Source organism: Falco peregrinus, chromosome 5 (genome assembly GCF_023634155.1).
Source record: "Falco peregrinus isolate bFalPer1 chromosome 5, bFalPer1.pri, whole genome shotgun sequence".
Classification (NCBI taxonomy): domain Eukaryota; kingdom Metazoa; phylum Chordata; class Aves; order Falconiformes; family Falconidae; genus Falco; species Falco peregrinus.
Window position 1 is genome coordinate 84,983,370 of NC_073725.1, and position 25,800 is coordinate 85,009,169.

The window sequence follows — 25,800 nt, forward strand, 5'->3', positions numbered from 1 at the left end:
GAAGTTCTCAGGGATGCATCGAGGAGGGGTTGCGCCTGCATCCCTCACTTTTTCCCACGGGTACCGGGATCCCCTGGCCATTTGCATCCCGGGGGTGAGGGTCCTCTCCTCCTTTCCCTCTCCAAAAGGCTGGGGCATGGCTTGGCGCCTCGGGGCTGGTTTTTCCCAGGCTCCGGGTGGGAGCGGAGGTGGCGGGACGAGGTGCCAGCCGGTTGTTAGCAGGGTGTTGTTAACAGCCGGCCGGCAGGCGTGTGCGTGGGAAGGTTGGGGGCTGTGGGGGGCCGAGCCCCTTCCCTCCCAGCCCTCCTTTGGCCCTCTCCGCCACCATTTCGGCTGACACCCAGCACCCACCTGCCAGTAACAAGCTCCAGCTTCCACGGGCTGTGGCAACTGCGTGAGATCTGCTCCCTCACACTCCTAAAACCAGCCCTGTTTGTGCTGCACTGGTACCAGCTTTCACCTGCATCCTCCTCCCCTCGCCTTCCTCCACACCCAGCATCTATGGGTTTTTTTCTTTTTGAGGCACACTTATTTAATTCACAGTTTTGCTTGAACCTCTGGGTTATCAGGGGTTGGCCTTGCTAAAAATACAACCCAGCAGGAAGTCGGCGTGTACTAAAGCAGCAACCCCTCCTCCCAACACCCGCACACCTTTCAGACAGCCCCCCAAAATCAAAAATCCCCCAAACTCTGCAGCACTTGCGGTGCTGCCAGCAGTGGGTCCTCTGGCTTTGGCCCCAGGAAAATGAATATTGCTCTGACCTGCCCCCCTCCCCCCAAAAAAACAAAAAACAACAATCCATAGGTGGCCAAAAAGCTCCTCAAGGGAGAAAGGGGAGGGCGAGTGGCCATGTTGCCTCCCCCAGCACATGGCTGGGACCAAGGATGGGGTGGTGGGTGCAGGGTTTGGTGCCCCACCGCCCCAGGCGCAGGGTCAGCCAAGGGAAGGGGGTCAGGAAGCTGTGCCACCCACCGCTCGCCCACGCCTTTTCCTATTGCTCACGGGGCTGCGGGTTTGGCAGCGTGGGCACTTCCCGGCAGCGGGGGCCGTCGCTCTGCCTTGCCCCCCCCCCCCGGTGAAGGATGGGGTGATGCAGCCAGGACAGGGCAGCACCCGTCTCACCCCAGGCAGGGCTGGGTGCAGGGATGCTGTTTGCAGCAGACCAACTCAAATCTTGCGTGAAGTGCCCACCAAGCTAGTGGGGAGCCAGGGACTGTGGTGTGGGGCTGGGATGCTGCTGCAAGGAGCAGGAGCCCCTTGGCACGGGTGAAGGCTGGGAGGGTGCCGGGCACGGTGCAACACCTGGACAGGCTTATAAAATAAAACCAAATAAAATAAAATCCACCCACTGAGCCTTTGGGAGCAGGGGCAGGCAGAACACTAGCTCTCCAGTTTGTCCCCCACCAGGGTCCTAGCCTCTCCCTCCTCCCTCCCTACTCGTGGGCCGAAAAGTAAATAAATACACACATTAATAAACACAAGGAAAACAAAAGCAAAGCCTGCTGCTCTCCCACACTTGGCAGGCTCGTCAGGCCAGCCTGCTTTCATCTGCACCCTGGTGCTCTTGTGGGACGTCCTGTTTACTCCCGCCAGCTCGCGGCAGATGATAAGGCAGCTGTACCTTTTGGAGAGTGCTGGTGTCTGGCAGTGGCGTGGGGACAAGCCTGGCTTGATGGGGACACTGCTGTTATGCAGGGACCGCTGCTGTTGACACCATTGTGCCAAGGGATGCTCCAGCATCGTGCCCAACCAAAGGCGTTCCCAGTCCCTGGGTGGTTGCAGCATCGAGGGCAGAGAGTAACACACTGTTTTAGTCCTTTTTGTGGCTTCCCCACTTCCTTCTTCTTCTTTTTTTTTTTAATTTGCATTTGGGTCATTCGCCATCCTGGACTTTGTGTGAATCTCTGTGTTCCCAGCCCAGCTGCAGCACGGGAGCTTTGTGGCGTGGGGACATCCCACTGGAGAGCTGCTGTCTGCAGTGATGGGATGAACACCCCTCCTGGCACTGACAGCGGCGAGAAATAGTTGAGAGTTGGGGCGGGAGGGGGTGTTGGGAGATGACAAAACTTGTGTGAATCAGCTCCAAGCACCACTTCCAGCCTCTCTGGCCCAGCAAATTGGAATATTTGTGGGAAATGGACATAAAAGCAGCCGAATCACAGGGCCTGAGCAAAGCACACAACATTCCAGCTGCAGCTTTGGTTGTTGCCTGTCCCAGTGCTGGAATGGGAGAGCACTGGGTCCCTGTTGGGGCAGGCACGAGCTACACCCACCACCTCTGTGCAGCTGGAGGCCACTGAATACCCCACTAGCAGCATCTGCCTTGGAGCGAGGGGCTGTGACTTGGTGCTGAGGCGTGCAGGATAGCCCCTTCAAATGCAGCTCCCAGCCATCACCCACAGCCTCTTTATTTTTTTTCACCTTTCTACTATTTCCCACCCCTGCATCACCCACAGGTGGTTAAAAGAAATACTCCCCAAGTTCTCCAAAGTTTATTTTTCTCTCCTGACTTTTAAGACCAGCCTTGCATTTATCATAAACCAATTCCCTCCCTCCAGCTGCCCCAGAGCTCCCAGCACCCGCTGCTTCTGGTGTGCCTCAGCTGCCCAGCAGGGCCAGCTCTGCTGCAGCCATTTCACAAGACAAGAGTGGAAGGAGATGAACTGAGCATCTTAAAAGCAGCTGGAAACACTTCCCACGGCACTGCCAGATGAGCGTAGCTGTGGCATCACCCAACAGCCCCATTCCCAACCCCTTCTTCCTCCGTGGTGGATGTGTGCCCTCTCCATCCCCCCCAACCCAGGCTGTCGAGGGCAGGGGACTGAAAGCAGCAGTGACACCGCACAGCAAAGCAGTGGCACTGCGGTGGTGAGCACCGGCTGATGCTCCAGCTATGTTCACATCAGCCTGGTGAGCCCCCCTGTTATTTAGGGGGGCACAGGATTGGCTGTTTAGTTTGAAACCCCTTGGGGAGCCAGGGGCCATGCTGGCTCCCCGCCTGAGCAGCCCATCCAGTGACCCAGAGCAGCCACGTTTGGAGCAGATCATGAGTGACCGAGTGATTTATGGGGTGCAAACGTCAGGTCCCATGGCGTTTTGCTGGTGGGAAGAGGAAGCGGGTGGGAGAAGGGCTCCAGCACCAGCATCTGCAACACCTCACAGTGAGAAAGGAGCTGTACTTCCACCCACTCCCCTCCAAGGACCGGGGAGGGATTTAAAAAATTCCCTGAGCAGGGATTTTTGCTGAGATCATGGTGAGAAACAGTGCCTGCTCCAGGCAAAGTCGTTCTTGCCTGCAGAGCCAAGGCAAACAGCCCTGCGGTCCTGCCTGTAGCAACAGAAGCATCAGCCACAGAAGGAAAAGTCCTTCTGCTCCTGCCACCATCCATACCCTCTCCACCGCGCAATGGCACAAGCGCACAGCAGTGTGACCCGCTATTCCTATACAGGACTTGGGGCTGCAGCTGGACTGGAGCATCTCTCCCCTCGAGCCTCCTGTGGCTGCCTCCATTTGCAAACCCTTCCGACTGCCAAGAGCAGGACTTCAGCATCCCCATGCGGTCAGACAGATCAGAGTCTCCCTGTTCAAGCCTTTTTTCCGAGCTGGTGGGCCAGCGGATGCTCGCCCTGCATGGGATGGCCATGGCCTCCTGAAAGCAGAGGTGGTTTGGCAAAGCGGGAGGGGGAGATGGGGTCATTCCTTGGGGGCAAGGGTGCTTCAGAAGGGGCTAGACAAGATGAGATGCAATTTCAGCTGCCTGCTGCCTTCCCAGACACATGGGGAGTCCGAGTCCCGACAGGACCCTCCCCAAGGACAGCCATGAATCCAGCTCTCAAGTGCACCCAATGGCAGAAGCTGGGCAGATCCAGCCTCAGCAGGCACAGCAGATGCTGCATGCACAGTACCACGTTCAGCAGAAAACACTGCCTGCAGCACGGGCCCTTTCCCACCCCAAGGGGCGACAGGAGATGGGGCACGTAGCCAGTAACTGCATCCCAGCGAGCACGCCGCGGCCACCAGCTCTGCCTGCCGGTTTTCCATCTGCCAGCCCCCGACAGCTCCCAGAGGCAACGCTCCTGTTCGCACAGCTCAGCGCACAGCTCAGCACACGCAGGAACAAATACGTTTGAAAGCACCTCCCCAGGGCATCCCTCCCTGCCTTATCTTCTAGGACAGAGATCTAACAGACCACTACTGAAGGCTGATCAGAAGGCAAGGTTTCTTCAAACACATACTTTGCCCTCCCCTCTCTTTCCCCCCAGCTCTGCATTGCTCAGGAGAGCCCTGCCCTGCTGCTGCTGCTGGAAAAGGGAGCGGTGCAGCAGGCTGAGCGAAGCCTGCGGCTGCTGGGCATGGCTGGCCAGAAAGCACTGGGAACGGGCACTGGGCAGGTGGCCTTTGCATGTTCCCATCCTTGGTGGGAACCCATAAACCTGGTAAAATATTTATGTGCTATCTCTGATGGTGGCTTTATTTTCTTTCATGCCATCAGATTCCCTTGACTGCTCCAAGCCCTTTGCACCAGAGAGCAGGTTTAATCATCTCACATCAGGGTTCCTCCTTTAAGTGGACAAAAAAATAGAGGGGAGGCAAATCGGTCGGTTATTAGTGAAGGGAGGAAAACTGGTGTCTGTTGAGATGCACAGCCATGAGGGTGAAAGGCACAGCAAGCAGTCCTCTGTGGTCCGGCACTGCACTGATGGGCAAGACTCAAGAGCATGGGTGTGGGTTCCAGCCATACAAACACCACACAGCACTTAAAAAAAATTTACAGCATTAACAAAGACAGTTAAATCATTGCTTAGACTACTCCGTCCTTCCAAGGGGACAGGACATACCTGGGCACATATACTCTGACGGGGAGCAGGGCAGGACCAGCGGCACCGAGGAGGTGCCAAGGAGCCCAGCTCAGGTCGCAGGGCTGCAAGATGTGGTCTCCTCTCAGTGGTCTTCAGGCTGGCTCTACCACTATAGCAGTGACATCCAGGACCGTCAGCCTGGTCCTTACAGCACCGCTGGGTAGTACAGGAGCTTTCTGTTTTAACCTGCAATCGGATCAAGAGCAATCAGCACAGCTGGAGCTATCTGCTGTCACCAAACCCCTTCCCAACCCCCAGTTCTTTCCTCTTCCCCCAAAAGACCCATCCACCTGCACGAGGAGCTGCTCTGCTCCTCCCAGCCCTCGTTCTAGGGGTCAAGTTCACATGCATGGTCATCCAGCAGCAGGAGATGCTGTTTGGCTTTACTGGGGTTTGGTGGTGGTGAGCCTCCCAAAGACCCACAGCTGGCCCAGGATGGAATGAGGTCAGGGCCAAGAACAGCGCAGGAGTGGGGCAGGAGACCAGCCCCTCGGTTTGACTGGCAGGATCGGGCAGAAAAGAGATTGAGAGGATTACAGGGAGGTAACGGCTTTAGTTCACTGCTTGACAGAGATGCGGTAGAGCGGGCCCGTGATCAGAGAACAGCACAATCAAAGAAGTAAAAAGGAACCCACGACAGCCTGGGGCTGAGCCAAGAAAGATGAGCCCACGCCGAGCTGCACCGGCTCCCCTGGCTCCCCATGCGATGCTACCGAAGGCACGTACATACGTTTCATCACGTACATACGTTCCATCACCTCCCGAAGAGGGACACCCTCGCAGCGGCTCAGTGGGTGTACCCTCCTGCACTGGTCTTCCACACTCGTACTTCTGCTGGTGAAAATGAACCGCTTGCGTGTGCTGCTGCTCCAGCGCAGCATAAGCAGAGGGGGCCTGGGGGGTACCACCGGCATAGTGTGCGGGGTGGCCATCTCCACGGGCTGATGGATGCATCCCTCTGCTGCTCCAGCATCTTCTGCAGCAGTGCCTGTAGCCCCCCGAGGCCGCCGGTACGAGGACAGCCCTGCAGCAGGTACCAGTCTGGCTCTGTGCCCCCATCCAGGCTCCCCCCTGCCAACCCTCCCAGGCCCCCAGCTCCAGACCTTGTTGGGGAGGGGGGAAGGGGGATAAGCCACGTTTCTAAAGCATGATGAGCACAGCTTCCCCTGGCGGAAACATCCACATCAATCCTTTTTCTTCAGAGGTTCTTTTGAAGCTGTCCAATTCAATTACAACAGCCCAGTCTTCAAATGGGATTAGAAATCCCCAAGCCTGATTTTGAGCAGCCACCAGATCAGGCAGAGACCTACACGCCAAGGAAGAAAGCAGCCCTGCCACTACCTGCGCACACCTCATCGCACATAGCAGCACTGACACCAATAATTTGATTTCTGTAGTACTGGGCACTCACCTTCCTACTCCTTCCACCCTCTACTAGCTGTTAGACTTCACGGCTCCAGCACCCATCCTCACTTCACAGACCTACCACAAGGTATGAAAGGTAACAAAAATTCAGGCAGGTTTATGAGCAAGGAGAGGGCAAGAGAGAAAATAAGAATCAATAAATAGGAAGAGTGGTTTTAAATCATTTATTTTTAAAACATGAAACCCAAGCTGAATAGAAACCACAGAAATTACATTTAGGTTTTTTGTTTAGTATTTGCAAACCAAAAAGTTACAGTAAAAAATAGCTACATTACAATCAATAGAACTACAGAATTAAAAGTAAAGATACAAAAATGGGCTCAATCCTCTTTAATCCTCACAATTTAAAAACATTTTGGGTAAGTGCAGGAACACTTGACAGAAACTAGCAGGTCTGAAGTTTTAAAAAAAAATTATATATATTTATATATTATATATGTATATAAAGTGGTATGATATACAACCATTATGGTTAAGAAGAAAAAACAGAAAAGTTACAGAAAGGCCAGGTACATGTTCACCATTAGGTTTCTGTGCACAGTGTCCAAGAAAATAAACTTCCCTCTGAATGATGTGAATAAAAGTCATGGGGCCTCCCGTTAAAAAGGGACCTGAGGCACACGACGTAACGGCTGGGCAGCTGGACCTAATGCGGAGGACAATGAAAGAAATGAAGCTTTTCTGGGACTTCAGTGGCCTGTGGGCAGAGGCCACCGGAGAAGTCTTGGTGTGAGATTAGAGGAGGAACTGGAAGGAAGGAGCTGGGAATTGCATAGTGAGGAGCATTGTGGTATCAAATATGCAGAGCACCTAAGAGCTTCATGCTACAGTTATCCTCTTTAGGAAAGAAGTATTTTGAACTTTCTGGTTGTACATCAATTTATGTTCCACTTTGTTCACGCACGCAGCCACAGGGGCTGGGTGAGCACCCGGGAGCTTCAGGCCACCAGTAACGCATCCCTTCTCTCCCCTAGCTGGGCATCACTCACCATCACGGCTGGGCAGGAGATCCCACTCCCCACCCAGAAAGCACAGACCACTTGCTAGCCATCTAGGAACTGCTCTCAAAACACCCCACGCTTCTGCTGGGCCTCCTGGAATGACTAGGGAAGCCATCCATAGCATGCACACAAAGAATTTCTAGAAAAGGGGCTGTGACGAAAGAAGCCACCTGGTTAAAGGTACTGATTAAGTGTTTTCAGGTCTCCTCTCTCAAGGCATTAGATCTACTCCTTAGTATCTCCCTGGAGGGCTTTCCCCCTCCCACCCAGAGGTGGTCCCAGAGTTATGCTAACAGACTTGTCAAGTTGGGGAAGACCCTGGCTTCTCCTTAGTCCCCAGGTAGGAAGTACTTCAAAGACAGCTCCTCGCCCTAGCTAGAGGAAAACCCACGCACCTCACCTACTCCTGAATCAGGTGGGGTGGCTAGAATCAACAAGCCAAGACACTTCTCTCTTCTTCAAAGGGTTCAGCATGGTATCTCAGTTGCTGCTAGAAGGAAGAGAAGGCAGGACCACAAGTGAAGCATGGGTTTATCCACACAGGAACCTTTACCTTGCTCCTATAGGTACCCACCCACTCCTGTCTGCTATCACCCTGCAGCACCCAAGGCTCTCATGAGTGATGGCTAAGCAGCCCCCGAGAAACAGTTTACTCTCAGAAAGGCCAAACTTCCCATGTATTTTCAGGGAACTGCTATGGAAGTCCTAACTTAGGATCACTTCAAACCCCATGCACTGTGTCCCCCTCAAAGCACTCAAATGAACATCCTTGCATCTTGGCTGACATGACTGTACACTGAAAATTAACACCTATCAAATGGAGAAAACTTAAAAAAGGACAGGAGGGGAAGGGAGCACTCCATCCTTCACATTCGGATACATGGATGTACGCTAAAAATCTTAGCTTGAACCCTTTTATCAGCACATAAAATGAACTCAGTTTAATAATACATACAGGATACAAACACTACAGTTATATTCCCAAGACAGCACAAGAAATTCACAGCCAAGTCTTGATTCGATTTCCTTTACAATTACAATGCAGTCTTGAACACTGGACACGAGAGTCCAACATGCTATTTACATTTCACATTGTGGAGATGTTTGTGTGCTTGGAAGAGTCCTCAGTTCCAAAAGAAAGTGTCATTCACACATGATGATGCAGTGGAAATAAACCAAGCCAACCAGACAAGCCAATGACCACATTTGTGCTTCTGAAAAAGTAACATGAAGTGTCTTCACCGATGCAGTCACCTTCAACCAGGCAAGCTGCCTTCTGTTTTGCAGTCAATGAGGTTGTCCAGAGGCCAATCTCATCTCCCCAGAATTCTGGACCCTTTTGTTAGCAACCAGTAACACCAGTAACATTCCAATAAGGTCAGCTGGGACACACCAAGTGATATGGCCTTGGCATTTTGTCACGTTAAAAAGAGACACACTGGAAGAGAGAGCAGTCTCTACAGCTTTACCTCCTTCAGCTTGAAGAGTATGGACTCCTTCAACCATGAATGCCATCTAGAACAGATGAGTCTTCGCCAGATAGCACCTGCTGTTCACCCGAGAGGGAGGCACAGAGTCTGGGAGATTTTGGCTTTGAAAGTCCGCTCCTCAGACAAAATGTGACCATATGGATGAGACTGATTATGTCTCAGCCATAAGAATAGGCAAAGGCCATCTGTTCTTCAGCAGATCCGTTCAGACCAGCCTGCGGAAATGCCACGCTGTTGCTCAAGGTTCCAGTAAAAAAGAAAAGAAAAAAAAAAAGACTAATAATAATAATAAACCAAAAGAAACCCATTTGTCTGTGTTTCCTATCCAGCGCTCTGCACAGCATGCAGCGGGGCAGCAGAGTTCCAGGATGCTTTACAAAAGTGCAATATCCATGTCAAGTAAAGGAAGTGCTGGCTGGACAAAGGTACACAGCTCACACTGCAGTCACGTTATGCTGGCCTCCAGAGAGCAAAATGTTATCTCCGTAACGTTCTTTCCAGTTATATTTTGAAGTCACAGAGCACATACCTCCACATTTGTGCCTTGCTGCAAGCCCCGAACATTGTCAGAAGTTGTTCTGGGTGTTAGGAGTGGCACTGCCAGACCTGGGAAGGAAGCAGGTCAAGGTGGCTGCTCCATTAGATGCTGCAAACAAAAAGGCAGAGGCTCGCTCCCCCCGTTATCCATGGTGGCACAGACAGTACCACTGTGACAATTCAGAGCCAACCCAAAGCGCAGCCGCACGCAGGCTCAGGATGCGGTCTGTATACAGAGGAGTCGATCTACAGAAGCACTTGTTCTCACAGGGTTCCCCGCACCCTCCAGCCTTCAAAACACTTGCCTTCAATGAGTAGGACCAGGCCACAGATTTTAGGGCAGCTCCCCTAAAACTGATAACGTAAGTAGCAACCCGAGAACATCCTTGCAAGGAGAGATGATGGCAGAACAACTTAGTCTTAATAAGGATAATATGGCTCTTGCTTCTTTCTTCAAAGCCAGGGGAAGGCTCCCCCCCAGACAGCAGTTGCGTGCTTCAGGCCCTGCCACATGCTCGCACACCCGGCTCTCGCGGTAGGATTTAAGACAGGGTGGAAAACCTGGTGCTCATGAGCCACAGTGTCCCTCCATACCACCTGTGACTACATTTCCCTGCCCTTTTTTATTTGATAACACAGAGGTATGTTTCAGTATGAAGCCCATCAAACATGTCTGAAAGGGCATACTCAAGTCCTGAGCAAGAAAATCCTGCTTCCAGAGATTTATGGTGAAGTGTGACGTTTTCTCCAAAACCTTCTCCTCCTGTCTGCCTGGTGGTGCCTCCTCCCTGTTTCCCTTGCTCCTTTGAACAGCAATAGCTGGCCTCCAGCTTTTGCAGTCTATTAGTGGTTTCTATCTTAAGAGGGGTCTCAACGCTTGCTCTTCCACAGGGCTGGTACCATTTTACAGCAGATACCATCATCCTAGTTAGCTGCCTGCTAGGAGCAATTCCCACCTCACTGAAAGAAGGCAACCAACTTGAGTAAAGGCAGATTGGTAGATTCTGTGCCCCGTACAGCAAACGTGGGGTAAACAGACACAGAGTCTGAACATCACTGAGGTGAAGACTAACTGCCTCTGCCAATGGCTCAACTCCAGTTTGAGAGACGTTTCCCACTTTTATTTCCTCTGCCAGTTATTTAATGTAAAGCTCAGCAGCTACACTAAGATGCCCCTGCTCAGGGGTAAAAAGACAAAAAGGAACATCAAAGTTACCCTACTGAAAGGGCAGTACTCTACAGTACCTCCCAAGAGGCAGTCTCCTCTTCCAGTAGGAAGCCGTTGGTGCCCTTTGCAGCACCGCTCTTCAGTGGAAAGTACAGCACCAATGGAGGATGTTGCCCTTTGCAGGCATCCAGCTGCCCCTTTGCAAGCCTTGTTCTGCCTCATGTCTAGAAAAATACCTTACATGTGCCTTAATGTGGTCAGATAGTGGTTAGCAATGTGCCTTGAAAACCAAAACAAATTAAAAGAGAATACAATAAAAACCTGTTCTGACAGTCACAATGTTCTCCAGATGTCATTTGGCTTTCTGACTCTGGAACACGGAAGGTAGACTGACAATCTCATGAGTTTGTTAGGACAGGCTTCAAAAACCTCCTCCAATGCCATTTCAGCAACCCTGTGCTGTAAGTTATAATCATTTAAAAAAATAAAATAAAAAGTCCAGCAGAGTTCACAGGTCACTTCTGCAGGGAGAGCTTGCATTTGCTATAAATTCATTGGTGCTTCCAGTCCCTCTTGCTTTTGCAAGCTGACTGTCCCCTAAGATCTAGCATCAGAGAGCTGAAACTCTTTAGTGCAAAAATACACCCCATAAAGTCTTACAAGTTTTTTCCTGGAAAAATTTGGCACGAAGTGGGTGGCTGGCTCCTGTCTGATCTGCGTGTCAGCCTTGTAAAGGCAGCACCCAGACTGCCACCTGCCAGTACCTGGGCTTCCCTGATGGAGCAGAGAGGTCAGGTTCAGAGCAATGGACAGGGTAGGTGACTGGTACTGGGACCTCCTGCTCCTCCTCAAGAATTCACATCCTAGATTGAGTGGCAACTGTCAATTTTTTTTTTTTTTTTTTAAAAAGTTAATCAGGGTAGTAGAATGGTTTGCTCTAGAAAAGCCCCAGGCTCCCAAATTACAGTGGATATGCAGTGACACCATGAGGCAGGAGTTTCCCTACTCCCTCACACAGGGCACCGGACCAGGGGACCCCCACCAAAACGGTGCATCGACTCAGCGTTCCCTTGTTGTACACTAGTCATCAGCACTGAGCCCCTGCTTCTTCAGTGTTTGACAGACTGCTGATCCCACTGGAGAAGTGAAGATCTACTACCATCTTTCACCAAGCCCCTCTGGGGAACAGAAGGGGGGAAAAAGGGAGCAGAAGATATTCACCAACTTTTTCTGATAGGCTACTCCAGTAAGTTGCTCCCCAAACAGGTGGGCCCAGTTTCTTGCCTGCACATACTTGCTCTCTCTGGCACATCAGGTACAACAAGGTGAAGGCTTAAATTCAAAAGGGGCTTCCACTCCAGTGGGCAGGTAGTGGGTTTGGAAGGGTGGTCTGGACTGGAGAAACAGGAGGAGCTGCACTGGATTTTGGGCAGAACAGCAGGATTGTTCTACGAGGACAGCACAGGGGCACAGCAGTTGGCACACTGTTTAGTCTGACTGCACATGTGGGTTTTGTGTTTTTTTGCTTTTGCTTTTTCATTTTAATGCACACTGCCAGCATCTGGACGAGGTTGGTTGGTGGCGAGGTATTTGGCTCTCATGCTGGAGGTGTACTGGAGGAAGACAAGACAAACAACAAACAAACAGAACAGAAGATTAAGTCAAAATGACTCACGTAAACGCTATCCGTATTTACAGCAAGCATATCAAGAAGATGCTGGCTCAGTCTGACAAGGAAAGATTCACAAGTCACTGCACAGCCTGCCGAGTAACATACTCGGCCTAATGCGAGGATGCTGGCCAGGTCAGTGCAGATGGGCTAACGATTCATCCAAGTTCTCTACCGAGAAGGAAATCCAATAGCCACAGAGTCAAAATATGCCATACTTCGCTTGGGAGAAGAGAGGGAAATGGAAATGATGCAGATATAAAAACCCACCTCACACCTTCATCCTCTCTTAGTCATGTTATTGCTTTCAACCATGCCAGAAAAGGAGGTTGAGAAGAAAATGGGTGTGCGCTGCATTTTTGCATTGCGTTTTATGGCAATGAGGGCATCAGAAGACTGCATGCATCACAGATGGGCGGTTTGAAAGAAAAAAGTGTGGAAGAATGAATCTCTGAACAATTCAATGCCCAGGGAAGAACAGACCCTGCCAGGCTGGAAACAGGGCGCCAATCCAACAAGACGATATTAGCTAACAGTTATCCGATGGGTAATCTACTGTGGCTTGGGATCCAACCTGCGTACTTGCAGTAGTAGACAAGACTCCAGCTTGGGGGTGAGATGAGCAAGTCAGAAAGATGGAAGGTTACTTTGGGTTGGGGGGGGTTTGTTTTTTCTTATTTTCTTTTTTTATTCTAAGCAGCTCCCAAAAGCTACTAAGGTAACATATGCCATTCAGCTGTGCATAACAAGCCGAAAAGCATGTAAATAACACCCAGAAGCAAGAACAAAAGACTTTGCCTCTTTACACCAATGTGTTCAATGCCTTCATTGGGACCATATTACTGCTTCTGGGATTCTGCTGCCATGATAGTAACAACCAAGCAATGACGACAGACATTTTATTCCTCTTTTTATACCCGCTGGAGCTTGAATAATTCTGTAATACCCGCATCTTACTTCCCAAGAGTGCTCTGCAGCATACTGACTTTTTACCACCTTTAAAACCAAACCACATAAAATAGCCGGTTAAGCTAGCAAAGAGACAACTGAACGGCAGTTCCACACCAGGAGGTATGATATATCCTGCCCACTGGGAAAGAACATTATGAGGCATCTTTAGGCTGTCAAAAGTTCAGCTGTCCAAAGGGGTTTTCAGAGAATTAACAGTATTTTATCAGTTTTCCTCCACAGACTGACCCAGGCTGAACCTCTGCACAACAGAAGAGAGAATTGCTCCTTCAGCAGAGCTGACTCCATAGGCACAAGATTAAGACACCTGTGGCTCATTTGCACACTCATCTTTTAGTGTCTTCCATAACTGGAAAACTTTCTGCAGAACACGGATCTTAATATAAAACTCTGGCCCAGAAATGGCATCTATATTTAGAAGACAAAAGGTACATCTGTTCTTTCTCTTTAAGATCTATTTTTTGTCAGTAAGAAGGGAAAAGGTAGAAAATACCAAGCTGAGCCAGTTTAAGGACTATATTCTATACAGTTTATTAAATGTGATTACTATTTCAGAAATCAAGTTTAGTCTCATGTATTTTAATAATGCCCTAACCCAACAGGCTCAGAGAGGCTTAGAAGTCAGAGAACGTTATGAGAAAGTAGGGCACGTTTCAGGTAGTGCAATGCTGAAATTACCAGACAACCATCATGCTAAGACAAGGGTCTTAGAAGGAAAAATGCATTTGATCGCTCATTTTCCATTTCTGTTCTGTATGGTGACATGTGATAGGAGATGATTATGAATAGAGAAATTCCAGGTGTTAAGGTTTTGTAAGAAGTACTTAGGGAAAATAAAATCTCAGCTCATGGAAGGTTATTGTGCATCTTCCTTGACAAGTCATATAGGTTCAGCACACAACATGCAACACCAACTTTCTTTAGAGCATTAAAATCAAGAAGGGCCACTTGATGAACTGTATTTCAAGGATGTACAAAGTACACCCATCATGGAGGGAGAAGCTGAGAAGACTTCGCTCCTTCCTCCACCAAGAAAACACTCCACAGTTGTTTAAGTGTCACTAAAACAGAGTGGTCAGGAACATGAGATTTGGACAGTCAGAGGGCATTTTACATTCAAACCTACCTGCAATCCACCACAAGGAACCAATTAAGAGTAGTCAGAGTTAGGGCTGATGTTCTCTCCTTAACTCAGGATTTTTGCACCTTTGTACCTTCTCCTGTTACAGTTTGAACCAGATATTCCTTCTGTTGAAGTGTACTTCTAATGACCATGATAAGTACGATTGAAACCTAGAAGTAGAGAGCTAACGCTTCACTGCGCGCCCTTCGTAACCCGCACAGCTCTAGCAGCGTGCGCGGGATCTTCAGTCACTGTATTAGACTCCAGGTACGAATGCTTTGCTCCACATGCTGTTGACAGCAGTCCCTCATCCAAGTCCTTCAGTACATCCTCTGCTGGGAAGCAGAGGAAAGATGCTGTGGTATACACAGATCCCAACATCTGGACAGGCCAGCAGATGAAGATGTATCAGCAGACACTTGCCAGTCACATGGATATGAAACCAAACTCTATTACCCATAGTTAAAATAACCAAGTCTTTAGCTCCTTCAAAAAATAATTCTAAGTACTTAAAGCCTGAGCATAATTCAGAGCTAAGGAGGTTTTGGACTCTGCTGTGAGGTAACCTGCATACAGTGCCTGACACGGCTATAAGGTACACAGTTGCATTTAGTTTCCTTTAAAGAGGAGCTTTCATAGAACGTTAAAGAACATGCACAATGCAGTCATTCATCCCATACTCTCGCTGGAAGTACCTATGTGCCTATTCACCCTTTCACAAACAGCACGGAGGACAAGTTTCAACCCATACCTTCCCCACACTGCTAACTACCCTAAAAAGAATACCTAGAATTCTTGTTACCATTTCTCCTGGTGGCTTGTGCTATTCGACACAGCACGCCTCTCAGTCACTTACCAGTCAGCTAGGACAAACACAGCTGATGCACACAAGTTCAGTTTTGCATTTCTTCAGAGAAAATAAAAAAAGTCTCTCCTTCACATTCAGCCTTGTTGAAGGTATAAACCCTCATAGGTATGGCTTGCCAGCACATACCAGTTAGGTGCTTAAAACTTATAGCCTGTGTATAAAGGAATCACTGGTTGCAAAAAAAAAAGTTAATGGGAATAATCAGTTAATTTTAGAGACCATAAGTTCTACTGACTCCTGTGAACTGTGCAAACCAGGAGTACTTCACAGCTAATTGAGCTATGCTGGAAGATCACTTACCATATGAAACCATGACTGCGAGTATAAACCATTTACTATTTGTGGTTAAAACCCCCACATATCTCTCTCTTCAGCTACCCTGACTTTGATTCCCTGCCAGAGCTATTCAGTTAATCCAATAAAGACCAAAGCTTCTGGATTCAAGTCCTTAAAGGTTGATCCACCTCTCAAATAGCTAGAGCACAGTAAACACACAGGGTTTGGTACCATTATGCATGGGAGGTACAAGATGCACAGGACCAGGCAATTGCAGCCAGTGGGTTCTGAATTCAAAGGAACTTCAGTTTTCCAAGTCAAGAGAACAGAGCTTCTGTTTGTTTGTTTTTAGTGTCTTGGAAAGAATGCTATGCCTTTTTCTTAGCCTTGCAGACAGCCACATTAAACTGCGGGTGTGAGCTTAGGTAACAGAAGACAGCGCAGACTGAGATCAGGTCTTGTTACAGCCCAGAGGAGATTCCAAGTCCAGAATGAAGACACTAGAACTCTCACACGCCTCCCCCAGCAATATTTTATTTCCTGGAATAGACTCACCTAACATCTCTACAATACCACCTGCAGGAACCAAAAAGCAGAAAACCCACCATAAAGCTGACGCCCCAGAGCAGTCTTTGCAAGACTTAAGACTGAAGAAGGTTGTAACCCTTTCGAGGGTGTCAGCACCATGCTTCAAGACAAGTTTTGTTTGCGTTCATGCACCACGGCAGAGGGCATCAAGACACCCAATTCAGACAGCACCCTTCCCAGCATGTCACAAGGCAGGCAGACAAACGGCAAGAGGCAGCAAGAATGCAGACCAAGCAGCAACATGACAGAAAGGAATCCAATGCAAGGCTGACAAAAAGTCCCAACAAGGATGGCAGAAAAAGAAGGAACAGCAGCTTTATGGACATGTGTTTCTGGGAACAGAATGCAAGATACAGGTCATTGACTGCATGAGCTAAAGCAATGGGCCCTCTGTTCCAACTGGAACCAGCACCTTCCAGTTACTGCGTGACTGTCGTTCCCTTGAAGGAGCACTGTCCTTCATACCAGGGGGGTTTGCCTGGGAGCTCTAATTATACCCTGCGCTCAACCAAGCTAGAAAACCCGACGACCTAATGCAGACCACCTACTTTCTGTAGGCACGTGGCTTTGTCATGGACCACTGCAAGGGACAAAACACTGGCTATCTTGTAGAACATCGGCAACTACAGCCCATTAGGAATTCAGACAGTGAAATGGTACTAGGAGAGCCCTGTGGGACATGGATGGGATCATTTGGACACACACAGAACAAACAAAACAGTAAAAAGGTTTTTAGACAGAGTGAAACAGAGCTTAGTGCTTATGTCTGGACCCTTAGGGAAGCTTGGTTTTTTAACTTGCTCCTTTCTGACTTTAAATGCAAAGATAAAAGGAGAAGCTGCACACAGAACTAATAGGCTATGAAGTAACTCTTCAGGACAGGCCACCATTACCAGCTAGGATCTTTCAACAGATTAAAAATCCTACTGAAGAGCTAAAAGCTTGTGGCAGGTAAGTCTCTGAGGTTTTGGGCACATGCTGTTATGACCAGCCAAGATAAACAGAACAGCAGTAGGGCTCAAGGGAAGCCAAAAGCTGCAATAAGACAGCCAGTCCTGACTGATAAGCTGCTAGATTGGTTCTCTTCTAGAAAACGGCTTCTTGCGATGACAGAACTTCTATTCTGCATTTGAAGTGCAATGTTAGTTCCACATTTGAGCAGCACTCAGTACTAAGTGGTCAAGCTGTTTTCAAGTGCGGACTTTGAGCTGAAGCTGCTGCTTTTATGAGGCACGGGCACCTGCAACCCTCACAACGTGCACCAGAAGCCTTTACAAGGTTGATACTGCTTCTTGAGTCTGCACCAGAGCAAAAACTGGTTTCAATTTCAACCCTTGGCAGGAGGGAATGGGGTGGGAGGTGCAGAGGGAAGGCATGTGAAGAAATAAAAGGCACTGGCCTGGGATAAACAGTGCAGGGATGAAGGGAGTGGTTGGGAGTGGAGAAGGGGTTGAGCAAGAAGGACCTTTTTTCCAGTACCTGTTCCATTTGCGGGCGCTGTTACCAGTATGTCCGTGCACTGTCCGAGGGTTTAAGCTGCCAGCTCATATGGCTGCTACTGTCCATGGCAGCCAAATACAACTGTGATGACGCAAGAAAGAGAGAAAAAGAGAGTGCAGCCTCAACGTGCATGAAAAACACAGTGCAAGCAAGTGAAACGCTGTGGTGTGTGTCAGCAACAAGGTGGGCTCTACAACCCTAAGGGAATAGCCCTGTGGCAAGAAGGAGAAAACAGAAGGAATGAGAGAAGGAAAAAAACAAACAAACAAAAAGCCAGGAAAAGTAACGGACAAACAATGCAGCAGGATCATCACATCTTAGTTTTCACCATCTGTTCACAGAAAGCTAAATGGAATACATCAGCTCTGTCCATCCACTGGACATAACCTATCTAGATTGTCATCCCCTTCTCCACCCTCCCAAAAGAGAGACACAGACACATGCATTGGTATTCCCTTTTCATCTTTCTCTTCCCACAGATGATGTGCTATGAAAAGTTACAGTTTCTTCTGCCTCAGTATGGTCTCAGCCACCTGCTATGGAGAGCTGCGAATACAAAAATCCTACAAAAGCCCCCTTCCCTGCTGCTGCCAATATGAGAGTAGAGAGTATTTTTCTTCTCTTCACTGCCCATGTACCATGTCCCTCCAGAAAACACATTCCCCCTGTTCCTTGCCCCATCTAGGGGGATGCTCCCCTTGTCTATCGGTACAGCACTGCACTCTCCTCCTGCTCTTCCCTGTAGCTTGTATCGATGTCTGCCAAGTAAAGTCACTGTAGAAAAAAAAACCCAACAAACTCATCTTTATCTACTCTCAGAAACCAGCCTAAGGCAGCAGGACTCAGATCCCCTCTCAGGGTAGTAATGAGAACAGCTACCGAAGAACTAGGAAACTTCTTGCATAACTAAAACCCCTGAGGAAAGGAGTGTGCTTTTTTTCTCTGAAGCAGAAGAGCTGTAGGGCAAGGGGAAGCAGGACCTTGGTCTACAGCCATCGAATGAACATACGCCTTGGCAGTACCAGAGGGACAGTGCCCTTCCTACAACGGGAAACGCCAGCAGTAAGGCATTTGTCACACGGTACTGTGTGCAGCACATCAGCTCTAATCCTGAGGACCATCTCACTGCCAAGAGCGGATGATGCTCCCAGAGCTCACAATCAGAGTACCACCAGGGATCAGGCTAAACTCTTGTGAAGGCTGAAAGAGGTCTGGCCAAGTACAGAGACAAGAAGCAACTCTCCACTTCTCAACTTTCTCTACAGCAAGATGAACAGGTCCTTTTGAAGTGAAAACATGAATGTGATGTCCTCTTTTCCACCAGAATTCCTACTCCTCCATCCAACCTCCTCTTCCTCCCCTTCCCATGAATTTGAACCATGCACCACAAAGTGTATTTTCTTTACCTATACCTGAAGACTGGTTGATTATTAAGCATGCTATTACTCATCCTCTGTAATCACACCACCAAGTTAGTGAGCACTGCGATGGCATGTTCTCCAAGTTCTGGTGTAAGTAAGGCTTACAGGATCCAGTGCAGGAGGGCAAGATCCATCTAGTTCTTACACAGACATTAAGGCAAGTCCATGTTTTATCCAGCACACAGAAAGGCTGTCAGGACACTCCAAATACCAAAACCTTCCATGAAAGTTTTTTTTTTTTTCCTCCATAGGAAATTAAATACAAAAATAGATTCTAAAGAAAGTAAAACAGTTGTAAAAGAAAGATTTAAAAGAAAAATCTCAACAAAAAAATAATACAGGTTTCATCCTGCTATTTCTTTAGGGCAGATTAAGGAGAGAGGTTCAGCGATAACTCTGAATGTACTGTTTTAACAAGTTTCTTTTTAAACTTGAGGAATCAATGCCACAGACAGCAAGTACACTGCATGCAAGTGAGTCATCCTGCTGAAGTCATGCACCAAGATACTCATGCACTTCAGCAGTGCTAGGACTGGGCCCATAGGATTACCAGTGTTAACAGATTGAGTTTTAGTCTTTTTATGTGCAATGTCCAAAGTAGCATAGCAGGGTTTTATTCTCCATGGCAGGTGAGACATGGCTTGTCTATTCAAATTGCTGCCATTTATGGGCCAGATCCTGTGTTTGGCTGCACAATCAGCTCCCTTGAGAGTATACAGGAACGGTAAATGTGTATTCCCCAAAGCTGCTGAAGCAGAGAGGAGCAGTAAAGACAGACTTACTGAGGGAGGTGGGGACTCCCGGCCAATGAGCGGGGTATTCTCGCAACGGGGGTTCTGGAAATTTGCATTCTGGCTCCTAGGAAAGGAAGACACACATGGTAACAGGGGACACGTGCCACACTTCTCTATGGAAGGTCTCTGATGGTGAGATGGGACTGAGCATATGCACCCCCACAACTACCGTATCAAGTCAGTCTCCCTCAAAGCTTTTCTTACAGGCCAGGTGGATCCCCCCTTTTCAGACAAGGGCACAAAACTAGCATTATTTTCCTCACATTGAGCACTATCTTTACACTCTTACTCAGAAGGGCCCACACTGAACCATGTCAAGTGATTTAAAAATAGGTCCATGTGAAAATCTGCCTCCCTGCAGAATCAGAACTGCCAAGCTGCAGGAACGGAGATAAAATGAGGACAAAGTCTAAGGGGAAGAACAAAATGATGTGCCAGCCCAAAAGAGATAGGTCCTGAAGGCAGTCCAAGTGTGATCAGATTTAGGGACTTTTAGAGAAAGCTCTGAAGATCACACCTGGACTAGGTAGCTCCAGACTGCAACAGATATCAGAGCTGACTGCAAATACTGTGGAAGGACAGAGCGTGCAGATTTTGTCTTGGCTCTCAGTCTCTCAGGAAGCTTAAAATCCTCTGGCAAGACAGTTCTGTCTGAGGAATTACATCCTCTGGTGATCAGAATCATTGTGTAATAAAGATCCCAGACAATACTTTCCTACTTCTTTTCCCTAGACAGATTTCTAAATCCTGCAGGACAAAGCTGTTCACATTTTGGAGCATGCTCTCTAACACAACTCTTTCTACTGCAGCACTTTCAAGCTATTCCCTTCTCCCAGTAGATGCCAAAGACACTCCTTTTGACACTTTGGACAAAGTCCTTTGTCACTTTCTGCTGCTTGGTTGAAAGTGCCAGTCCCGCAGCACTTAGCAACAACAGAAGTGAGAGTGAAGCAACCTGGACAAGCCACAACAGCCTTCTTGTCGGGATACTCACATGTACTCTGTGACAGGAGCATTGCTGACTGTGTGTGCTGCTGCTGGAATGCTGGTCTCACTGCCATAACTACTCCCACAGCTATAGAGGCTGGGCATGTGCACTCTGTAAAGATTATCGTGTGTTTGTCTACTCCCTTGAGCAGCTGATTCTTCTTCCCCTTCATCATCTGAGCTTCTGCAAGAAGGAGAAAAAGTTCCTCCTAGAACCCTACAATCACCCCACATGTGGGGTTTGCAGGAAACCATGGTAATCCTAGGAACCTCCCAACCATCTTCCACACCTCCACATTTATACCCATTTGGGATGCCTCAGGGCGGCAGTGTCAAACACAGCCTACACCACAGTGACTCAGACCTCCCACTGATACCATCTGGACTTTTACACTGCGTGATCCCCTACAGTCTTCTCTCAGGGCTTGGCAGACAGCGCAGTTCTGCAACTGCCCAGTCACACAACCAAAGGATGGACACATCCTGAAATACACAGCACAAACAACAACAACAAAAAAGGCAGCAGGAATATAGTGCCACGCACTCTACAAAAAGCATCCTTCAAAACTGCAGTCTGTGTCCTTCCACTTCTTGTGGCCGTGTCCAAACAGCTTTTAAGGATAAGTCTCTGTAGACTCCTCTGAACTCCTATTCTGGTTACAGAGGGTCTGCTTCAGCTTCTAGCAAAATCTCCAAAGTCTTTACAGAGACTAAGTTGCAATATTTGTGTCTAAAGGCTTTATTCTCTCAAACATGCCAGGATTTTAAGTCAATTTTAATGCAGAGCAGAGCTCTTTGCCAGCTGGTTCCTTCCCCCCTTCCCATAGTACTCTCTTGTCCCTCCTGTATAACATACACTGCTATTCTCTCTCCCCTCGACTATTCTCACTAGTAAAATATTTTTTTTTTTTCTATTCTCTCTAGTAAAAGGCTCTACGGGAAGCACTTTGCTGCTGGGGGAGACAGCATGGCCATGGCTGGAACATCCCAAACGTCACCTGCAGCTCCGGTACCACAAGGTGGCACTGAAGAATTATTCAGTGAATTGCAGCCTGCAGTGTCTCCTGCGGGCAGGACAGTGTGACAGCCTCCACCTCCCGGCGGGAGGCACGGGACGAAATGGTGCTCCAGGGAATGGAGAGGGAATCCTTCAGCTGACAGCAGCAGCCCCAGCCTGCTGGTGCTGGCAGGGCAGGCAGCAGCCCACCGTGGATGGCAGCACAAGACACACCACCGTGTAAAACTTTCCTTCATACAGGCAGACCACCACCCTCGGTAAGGTCTCTGCAGCTGCATGAGGAAGAGGTAAGGCAGCCAGCCGTTTTCTTAAGTGCTATTCTGACGCATCTGCTGGCAACGCAGGCCTGGCAGGCTCTGGCTTCCTGCTATTGTTCAGGACATTCCATCTTACTCTGAACCTTTAGCATGGGCTTAGGCCACGAAAGTCATGTTTCAGGAGCACAGAAGAGGATTTGCTGCACAGTCTACTGCTCTTCTGCAAAAACAGAAAACTCAAAACTATTTTAATAGCTGCATGTGGTGTAGCAGACAGTCAGTGAAGCGAAGGTTTGCTCAAGACTTATTGATCAGCCTGGTTACCATCATTAATGCTAGTTCCAAAGTACTCTGCTGTTAGGTGACTGCCACCAATTTGCAAGTATCTCATCTGCCCGTGCTATTGCCAACAAGATAGTTCCTGGTTTCTATTAGCTATGCAAGTCGGTCACCCCAGTGCAAACAAAGCCAAAAAGGCAAGTGTGAACTGCTTCTCGTTCCAGTTCTCTTCTCCGTACTACAACAAATGCCTCAAAGCAATGCAAAAGAATAGGTATTTTGCAGAGATGGCACATAATTCAAGCATTACCCCTCTCTACAGCTGTAATCGTCCAACTCTGACTTGACTTGTAGTCCTACAGTGTACTGAATACTTTGCACACATAATGTTCCACTGCAATAATACTCCACTGCAATAAGTTTCAGATGTAAGTATTAACTACAGCCAAAGCAAAAGCCAACAGGTTTTTTTCTGTTGGACCTGTGCTTATAAAGCCTCATCCCTCACACTCCTGGGATCATATGGGAAAGAGCTGCATATGCTCGCAGGCACAAATCCAATAGCCAGTCTTCATTAGGAAAGAGCTCTACAGCGCTACAGGATCTAAACCCTCTCTATACCTCTTCTGCTGCCAAGTGTGTGGGACGCTGCACACAATGGAACTGAACATGAGGGCTGTGACAAAGGAGAAGAGAACCAGGTAGATGAGGCCTTCCACTCCATCATAGCAAAAGCCCGTCAAAGCCTGGACATAATCCTGGAGAGAGAAATGAGCAAAATTTCCTGATCACCATAGAGTTAACATTGAGCTCTAATTCAAAAGCCCTTCCCCTAGACTACATTCTCTGAAACAACTTAAGATCGTAGTCTCTTTTCCAGAGCATAATTCCCTTTTAATTTCAGGGACCTCAAGCGTTTTTCATAACTGGTCTAACCCTTATTTCCCCTCACAAAGCCCAGCTCGGACTTAAACATGGAAGTAGTTTCAACCCCATACAGTAAGACCCGAGAGAAAAGAAAAAATGAAAAAAAACCACCTTACTTCATTAAGCCTCTCAGCTCCCTCCCTATGTCCCACTGCCCAAGAACACAAGCATGGACTATCTGTTTCTCTGCCTTCAGAGATACAGCTAGGGCAACATGGCCCTCATAGGCCATGCTATACCACAGCTATAAGGCATTCCACCCCATGGGAAAGGCAACAAGCTATGTGCTATAGAAAAAAATCAAAATCTGAAGGCCCCTGAAACCTTAGGGCTGCAGCTTGTAACGTATAAAGGCGTGTTATCATTTCTTATATTGATCTTTAAACAGAAAGCTAACTTGATCCAAATTCCCATTTTCCTTTCTGCTGGAATCAACCAGCAAAACCTGTTGTAAACTGTTCTGGCACACTAGAGATTTGAAACTCCAAAATAATCAGTATACTACAGGCTCTACACTCGCTCTGTTCTCAGCTGAAGCCCAGTTACTGAGTACTCACCAAATGCAGACTCCGACAGTCTACTAAAGCTGTCAGTTGCTGCAAGTTGATCTCTGTTGAATTTAAAACCTCCTGGATCCGAGTAAGATACTCCTGTAAGAAACAAACTAGTGATTACTGCAAGGAAATAGCTTAGCAGAAGCTGATCTTAGGTTCTGTACAAAGGTAAACCTGAAAGCACAGGGAGATCAAACTTCAGTAGAGTTACCTTGGAGGTGGGATGCTCTCTGCTTGCTGACCTCATGAGTTCCATAACATCATCCTGCATTTCTACCAGAGCCTTGTGACTTCCCGACAGCTTCTGCTCAACACAAAACATGCAATGTTTTAGCAATTCAGGCTACATGCACCAGCAGAACTCCTGGGAAAAAGACTTCAATCCTAATTCCCCAAATACTGAAGCATCATCTGTACGAATGCACAAGTTAATGTCTCAACTGCCATGGGTACAGCTGCAATAGGGTGAAGTTTTTACTTTTACCAACCTGGAAGAAGTACAGACAGAATGAAAAGGGGAAAGGAGGAACCAGAAGAAAAAACCAAATCAACAAAATGCATACACATAGACAAAAACCATACACACAGCTGGGGCTGGCTCCAGGACAGAGGGGAATGAGAAAGAAAAGACACAAAGCACTCATGTTCTCACCACAGAGCACAGCTGGATTTTCCTACTAAATCAGATGGCTGAGAAAGACTTAATGTTAACACTAGAAGTTCTTTGTATTTGGGTGCAGCCTTCACATCCCACTAAAGTATCCATGGGAATTTCACATGCAATAGCATGTCAGAGTATACTGAGCAACCAGAAATGCAACAGATGGCAACGGTGCATCATACCACAGTTTGAAGTGTTCTTACCCACCCTTTAAAACAGAGGAAGACAAGACTTAAAAAATCCTAAATATAAATAGTGAAGCAGCTGGTGTCTGCCAAATGGTGGGTGGTGTGGGCTCATTCTGGCCTCTGATACACAGGACAAAGTTTGGGATGGGCCCAGGTGCTGTTCTTCAGCCCCCACACAAAAGAATAATGACTCACATTTATACTGCAGGATACAAACCCTTCAACATCCAAGGGATTTAAGAGACATGTGTGAGAATCACTCCCTCACTCACAGAAGTGGCTGCATATCTGGAGTGGAGCATTGCCACTGCTTAACCCAAAAGAACCTGCAAGATGAGATTCAAAGCAGGAAGTAGGCAGTCTCCCACCCCGGCATTAATTGCAGGTGCTCCATCTCCATGTCGCTGCTCTTAAGAGTGCGATGTAAACAGAGGTACCACAAAGCCACGGTCCTCACCGCATTGCATGTGGGCCCTTCTAAGAGGGCACCCTGGACCTGAAGCTATGCAGGTAGTGATGAAATTGGAAAAAACTGCTTACTAAATCACAGTGCCACCCCTTGCACAGCTGGAAAGTAGCTACCAAAGCTTTACCAACAGGAGGAGTGCTCCCTAAAGCTAACACCTTGCTGCATGCTGGTATTGAGCATTTAACCTATACTCTGCAGGATGCTGAGAAGGGGTGAAGGAAGCTAGGATGCTTACACTCACCTGCTGGAAGGGGTTGGGGTATCCAGCACTACAGGTAATGTAATAGCGGAGAATATCTACAAAGACAAAAGAAAAGAAAGTCACGTTAGATACACTGTTCCAGCTTTGTAGTATTTTACAACTGCCACAAGGGAGGCGTTAAGTTCTGAAAGCAGTACACAAAATGAAAATGCAATATAAATGGAATCACTTCCCGCTCTCTGTGTAGGATTACAGTGCATGGATGGCACTAGAGAAAGTGATGTAAGTTGCCTCTGGGGAGGAAAGAAAGATCTTAACTTTTTTTTCCCCAACAGTAAAAGGCAATGGGGCTGATCCACTTAAACACTTAGATGAAACATCCAAAAAGTTTCATTCAGAAGTCAGCACCATTCACTGTATAAACATCAGACAAGTACTCAGTCTAGGATAAATTCAATTGGATGTTTAATTTCTGCAACTTCCAAGTGTCAAAATAACACTCTACAGTCACTGAAAGCAACCACAGACTGCTGCCTAGGGCACAGAGACAACTCAACTTCCAGCCAGT

At 48.0% G+C, this 25,800-nt stretch overlaps 1 protein-coding gene across 3 annotated transcripts in view; it reads right to left on the reverse strand.

Moving 5' to 3' along the window:
* Positions 1-6,436: 6,436 nt before the first annotated feature.
* Positions 6,437-25,800, reverse strand: part of TTYH3 (tweety family member 3) — a 79,686-nt gene continuing 60,322 nt past the window's right edge. The window contains exons 8-15 of one of the 3 annotated variants that reach the window (XM_055804473.1): positions 25,272-25,327; positions 23,924-24,016; positions 23,716-23,808; positions 22,853-22,989; positions 20,685-20,861; positions 19,679-19,754; positions 17,455-17,556; positions 6,437-12,095 (exon numbers count right to left, since the gene is read on the reverse strand). In XM_055804473.1, the coding sequence (XP_055660448.1) occupies positions 17,476-17,556; positions 19,679-19,754; positions 20,685-20,861; positions 22,853-22,989; positions 23,716-23,808; positions 23,924-24,016; positions 25,272-25,327 (713 nt within the window). In that variant the 3' untranslated portion in view covers positions 6,437-12,095; positions 17,455-17,475. The remainder of the gene's footprint in view (positions 12,096-17,454; positions 17,557-19,678; positions 19,755-20,684; positions 20,862-22,852; positions 22,990-23,715; positions 23,809-23,923; positions 24,017-25,271; positions 25,328-25,800) is intronic. The other 2 variants (XM_055804474.1, XM_055804475.1) reach the window with 2 other exon arrangements.